This window comes from Ylistrum balloti, unplaced genomic scaffold (genome assembly GCF_031769215.1).
Source record: "Ylistrum balloti isolate Yb309-2 unplaced genomic scaffold, AGI_CSIRO_Ybal_v1 Utg371556, whole genome shotgun sequence".
Classification (NCBI taxonomy): domain Eukaryota; kingdom Metazoa; phylum Mollusca; class Bivalvia; order Pectinida; family Pectinidae; genus Ylistrum; species Ylistrum balloti.
Genome location: NW_026782800.1, coordinates 282,059 through 288,440, shown reverse-complemented (window position 1 = coordinate 288,440; position 6,382 = coordinate 282,059). Strand labels below are relative to the sequence as shown.

Sequence of the window (6,382 nt, the reverse complement as noted above, 5' to 3'; positions counted from 1 at the left end):
AAAATGAAGTAATGCATTCGTAATCTTGTTTGTGTTGTATGCAATCTGTTTAAAATCTTGTTAACGGAAACACATGGATACCTTTGCAAATGATTTTTTAAAAAATTACTACCTGTCATCCACAATACACGAATACTCATAAAAAAATCGTGTGTTTCATCGCTTTAAAAATCCAGGAAATGGCGCTTTTAGTTTACGTCCCAGAATTCAATGCACTGTGACGCAATTTCCGGTTTATTGGACCATGAGTCTGGAAGTTTCTACATGTTCGAGAAGGATCATTGACATAAAAGTGATATTTCTGTAGCTGAGTGGTTAATTTTCAGTCGTTTAAGAGAGAAGACACATATCCTGCATCAGAAACGGATACGTGTTAGAAGTTAATTCAAGGTAAGGCATTTTTATTTCTTTTCCTTTATACACACGGTTTTATTCCATGCGTCGATCCGAAGCAACGCGGACGTCTTGTCAATGAAACGGCGTCAGAATTAACTGACTCGTATATATCCATTATGATTGAAGACGTTAAGAATACCAAGTTAAAATTGAACTCTTTGTTTTTAAGAATGTTTGTTCTCAATTTGTACTCGCAAGTTATCATTGTTTTACCGACTTGAAATTACTAGGCAAAAAACAGGTTCCCGGTTCGTTTTAAAACCTGCACAGAGACGAATCTTTTGTTTAATTATCGTTTCGTGACCGTGCCCATACCAAAGTCATGACATGAAGTAGAAGAATTCGACGAACAAAGAACAATGTAGAATGAGGTTTAGATAAGCTTTGTGGAAAAATTCATTTATTGGCTTTCTGTCTTTTTATCACAGACAAAAATGGTGAAAGAAACAGCATACTACAAAATACTGGGAGTTGATCCCAGTTGTACTCCTGAGGAATTGAAGAAAGCTTACAGAAAACTTGCTCTGAAATATCATCCTGACAAAAATCCTGATGAAGGAGAAAAGGTAACACGAATTGGAAAACACAATGTTGGTTAGACTCCTAAGAATTTTGATAAAACATTTTTGTCAATTACATTTTATTCATAGCATTTCCAGACTCTTTACACCTGGTATCTTCCATCAATACATTGAAGAGTAACACTTAGTGATAATTTTTTGAAATGCTAACACATTTAGTAAGGAGACCTATTGTAAACATACATTTTTATTGTTAATCTTTAAAGGAATTTTTGAATCCAGAATGGTTTTAAACAGATTGTATGATCTATATAATTTCATTTATTAATATTTGCTTAGTTCAAAGCAATCAGCCAAGCTTATGAAGTACTGGCTGACCCTAAAAAGAGAGAGATTTATGACCGAGGAGGTGAGGAAGCCATTAAAGGTGGTGATGCTGGAGGTGGTTTCAACTTCCACTCACCCATGGACATTTTCGACATGTTCTTTGGAGGTGGTGGTGGTGGAGGTCGCAGGGGAAGAGGTCCAGCCAAAGGAAAAGATGTTGTTCATCAAATCAAGGTTTCTTTAGAAGACTTATATAAAGGAGCCACAAGGAAACTGGCTCTTCAGAAAAATGTAATCTGTGATAAATGTGACGGTAGGTAGTTGTTTATGTTGCCATCAATGTTCTATGTTATATTTGAAACTGAGAGTATATTGCATCCCTGACAGTATATTTGTATTAGAAAGTGCTTGAAAACTGGAGTTACAAGTCTTGAATTGCAAGTGGTTTGTACCCTTATTTTGGGGTAATAGGGAACACTGACCATTAACTTTAGTCATTAGTTAATATTGCAAATATGTAGGCATAATTCTCAAAATTCGTTCTCAAAATTCTTCAGTTTTCTACCATAGCAATGGAAAATGATGCCTGATCCATCCATATCGATAGTAATCTAGAGGGGTGACTCTCTGCTATAGTGTTAATATAATATTATTGATGTCAAGTTGTTATAAGAAACAGCAACTCTTACTATACTGAATTTAAATTTCACTGTTACTGGAAGTTACTTTTTGGACGGTCCTCTGTCTCGGCCCATAACGCATATCGGAGCACATGGCTATAGTGCTTGCTTCAATAAAACAATTATTTATGACTGTGTGGTGCTAATAATATTGATATGTTGACATTTATTTGCTGTAATCTATCATATGAAATGAGTTGAAATATTTTTATTGAATATCTGTGAGATCCATCCGTTAAATAAACTAATAGAAAGTATGTGCTCATCATGTCACTCGTGTGTAATTCATCACTCATTAGTAATCTTGTTATTTTGTTTTATGCACAAGTTCTCTATATTCTTGTTTCTGCCAATAAACTGTACTTTTTTTTTAATTGAATTGCCGTTGATGGTTTAATTCTGCTTTTCTTATCATAAATGCCCCAGAAATTGAAAGTAGAATCCAAGTCTGTCATTTTGTTGTCTGTATAAACAACATGGCAAAATCCAACAGAGTTCTGAGTGTTTGATTTAATACATAACTAGACTTGAAAAAATATAGTTATTGTCATCATAATTCTATGTTTAATACTTGTTTGTTAGATAAACACTTTGTCTGCCTATTCCTATACATGACTTTGCCTACTTACAAGTAACGGAAACATGTTTCACAATGTCTCAAGGCGTCTGATAGGAATGAAGGCATGTTTACTGTGATGTCTCAATTCAAGACATCACAAAGGACATAGGAGCAAGTTTTTGTGATAACACAAACTTACATGGGTATGCAGAGAGTTAAATGGTTTTGTGATATACCAAATCTTGTTTTTCTTTTCTCGCAAATTACTGTTGATGGTTCAAATTGTTTCACATGTGGTTGACATTCAATTTTTTTTTCTACCTTTTACTTCATCCAAGACTTTTTCACATTCCATTGTGAATGTTAGTTTTCAGTGTTCCTCTTTAGTACTTGGCTACATCTGCTTTCTTGCTTGTCATAGGTCGTGGTGGTAAGGAAGGTGCAGTAGAGAAATGTACACAGTGTCGTGGAACAGGTATGCAGGTACGAATACAACAGATAGGCCCAGGAATGGTCCAACAGATACAGAGTGTATGTGGAGATTGTCAGGGACAGGGAGAGCGTATCAATCCCAAGCACCGCTGTAAACATTGTCAGGGACGAAAAGTGGTGCGTGAACGAAAGATCCTTGAGGTCCACATCGACAAAGGTGGGTTACATTGTATATTGCTCTGTTCCTTTTGTTTTCAGTGTTATAATGGCTATGAAGTTGTCAAATATCAAGATAGTGTGGACACCCAATACATTTTTATAAGAGGAACATTTCTTGCCCTGTTTCAAGAGTTGAAAAAGGATATTGATCAAGATGATTTAACCAAAACTATGGAAAAATTAACTCCCCAATACCTTAGAAAGTAATTGAGCGATGTTTTCCTGGATTTGTCACTGGCTGTAAAATTCTACTAACACTGGCACAATTGCCATAAGATGAAAACACATGGAACAATTGGGTTGCTGGTACAGTTTTCTTCATATTTTCAAAATTCTGTCTAAAGTATTTCAAATCTTCAGAAAGACCTAGTTTTGATTCTTTGTGTTGAAATGTAACGAAATGTGTGATATTGTCACAATGTTAAATTGAAAGACTTCTGTCTTAAGGCATGAGAGATGGACAAAATATCCGTTTCCATGGTGAGGGAGATCAGGAACCAGGTCTTGAGGCTGGTGACATCATCATTGTCCTGGATGAAAAGGAACACTCAGCCTTCCGGCGACATGATAACGACCTTATTATGGAGATGGAGTTGAATCTTGTTGAGACTCTTTGTGGCTTCCAGAAAACCATCCCCACACTTGATGACAGAACTCTTGTACTCACAAACCTACCAGGTATGTCAGCACCATGTAATGTCATTCTTAAATCCTGACCAAAGGAAACACACACAAATATTCTAGATCATGATTTGGTTTTCACCATACAGAAGAATTTTGAGAATCTCAAAAAGAAATTGTAGTTTTTATCGGTCTATTCATACTTTCTTTTTTTGGAATATTTCTATTTCTCAAATTTCAAAAGATGAAAATTTCTGAATTGACTGACGATTGAACTAAATGTGATTGTTTATCTTTCAGGGGATGTAATCAAACATGCATCTGTTAAGTGTGTTATGAATGAAGGCATGCCTATATACAAGGACCCATTTGAAAAAGGACGACTTATAATCAAATTTAGTATTAAATTCCCAGATAAAATAGACCCTGCTTGTGTCGGTAGTCTGGAAAAAATATTGCCACCCCGACAGGAAGTAATTATTCCTGATGGAGCAGAGGAACATGACCTTGTTGAATTTGACCCCAAGGCACAGTCAAGTCGACGACGAGACGAAGCATATGGAGACGATGAGGACGGTGATGGGATGGGTGGACAGAGAGTGCAATGTGCGTCACATTAATATTATGACAAGCAAGAGACGTTTTAGAAAGACTTGTTTTTAACTATTCCTGTGACCATTTTAGCTGATGTATTTGTGATTCCATTAAATGAAGGTATATAGATTATTGATAAGAATTCACTCCACAGTTTTTTATAGGTTTGTGTATCTTTTAAATAACTATGATTCCAAGACTGAAATATATCTTTTTGTTAATATTGATAAATATACATTACAAAACTAGGTAATTCTGCAATAAAGTAAGTGTCTGATTTACACCAGTGTAGATTGATTTACTGAATTATATCATTTCCACATCAGAGAAATGTCTGTTAATTGTGAAACTGATAGGTTTTATATATATTGAACAAGACCTTCTGATGAAGTCACAGAAATTACCATGAATTCCTATATTTAATGTAATTTCTTACATTGAAGTTTTTATGAATAAGAAGTCAGAATACTCTAGTCACCAGTAAATTGAACAATATAATTTTGGTGTCAATAGATTATGAAACAAATTTGATATGGTGTTGTGAACTCATACACTGTAATTTCAGCAAGTAAACAAAAGAATTTTATAAACAATAAAAAGATTTTAAATGTTATTGTTTTTTCACACAGATTAAAAAAATAACACCATTTCTGTTTTTTACTGCGTATATGTGTACACTGTTATCATATGTCGACAGCATTTGGTTGCATGTCATTCCAATTAAGTAATTACTTTATTAAGATATAAAAATCAGTGACTGTGCAGAAATCAATAGGTCTAAATGATGTAGTCAGTTTGCTGTAGATTTCATTATATTTGCAAAGGATTCAATTGCGATATAGGAAATATTTTGCAAAATGTCGAAAAAGGAATAGTTTTATCTCTGAAATCTTGAAATGTATTACACTTTTTGCTATTAATTTCAAGGAATACAAATTTTAACAATTTCATGCCTAAAAATAATTGAAAATCAAATTCAGGCTGTAATTCAACAAAGATTTTATAGCATGGTCAATAACATCTACTCATCTTTTACAATACTGTTGTGGCCCTAATATAGCAACAAGAATGGGTCGCCAAAGAACAACAGCCTGACCAGGTAATAGAAAGTTCACAATATTCTGTCTGTTCGTAATGCAGAGTTATCTGCCCTTGTGAGTTGGCATTGATAGTTATGTCTTTGGTTTGAAAGTAATGTTATGAGGAAACAAAAAAAAACTTCCTTGTGTAAACTAATGATGAAACAATTTTAACTGCTTACAAGAGGAGATAACTCTGTATTATAAAAAAAATGGAATTTGTTTACTGACTCTGATAATTGTAAGTATGCTATGTGGTTCCATTGTTGTAAACCTTGTTCTCATTTGAGAATGCGACAATACTTACTTGGATTGACCAAGACTGACGTGGTGGGTGTTGTTGATGAATCAGAAGACACCCTTCTGGATCACCTGGTATTATTCTCCTTGTACTTTTTCATGATTCCTCTTGTAAATTTCTCTTTTTGTTCATACTTTGGCTCATTTTCATCTATTTAGGGGCTTGCTAAATATCTGTTTCTATTGAACATAATGACTATAGGTGGGCTTATTACCAGACATTAACTTATTGTTGTGCTGAATAAATAGAATACATTAGGTTGTTTCTCTTCTCCAGTGTCTGGCCTTGATGTGTTCTCTGTAAATTTATCCTTCCTAATGATATGAAGACAGTGTTTTCTCATATTTTATTTAAGGTAAACATCAGTGTAAATTCTTGTTTGGAACACAATTAGAATACCCATAATGCATTTGTATTTCCTTCCTTCTGTCTCCATGAAAATTTTCTATAGAATTTAACGGACAATAAAACCTCCATATCAGTATAAAGTCTTTCACATGCTGTGAAGCTTTCCTGATGCTTGGTGTATGTTGAAGTTACAAAAAACATTTGAAGTATCTCTAGCCTGTATGGCATCATTTCTGATGTATGACGAGTCCAAGTCCAGCAATACATTGGCCATTGTATGTTTGGTTACTGATGAATTCCTGAAT

General features: G+C 34.3%; 1 protein-coding gene across 1 annotated transcript; it reads left to right on the top strand.

Annotated features, from left to right (window-relative positions):
- The first annotated feature begins 250 nt into the window (after window positions 1-250).
- On the top strand, window positions 251-4,769 carry LOC132562990 (dnaJ homolog subfamily A member 1-like). Its single transcript, XM_060227756.1, has 6 exons — window positions 251-390; window positions 825-962; window positions 1,257-1,557; window positions 2,905-3,132; window positions 3,582-3,812; window positions 4,056-4,769. Exons 2-6 carry the CDS (start codon window positions 831-833, stop codon window positions 4,373-4,375), a joined length of 1,212 nt encoding a protein of 403 aa, XP_060083739.1. The 5' UTR covers window positions 251-390; window positions 825-830; the 3' UTR covers window positions 4,376-4,769.
- The last annotated feature ends 1,613 nt before the right edge of the window (window positions 4,770-6,382 follow it).

Excerpts from the sequence above, each read along its gene's own strand:
- LOC132562990 (XM_060227756.1), top strand. The coding sequence starts at position 831 with ATGGTGAAAGAAACAGCATACTACAAAATACTGGGAGTTGATCCCAGT. Across the intron at positions 1,558-2,904 it reads AATCTGTGATAAATGTGACG|GTCGTGGTGGTAAGGAAGGT; the intron begins GTAGGTAGTTGT and ends TGCTTGTCATAG. Across the intron at positions 3,813-4,055 it reads TGTACTCACAAACCTACCAG|GGGATGTAATCAAACATGCA; the intron begins GTATGTCAGCAC and ends TTTATCTTTCAG.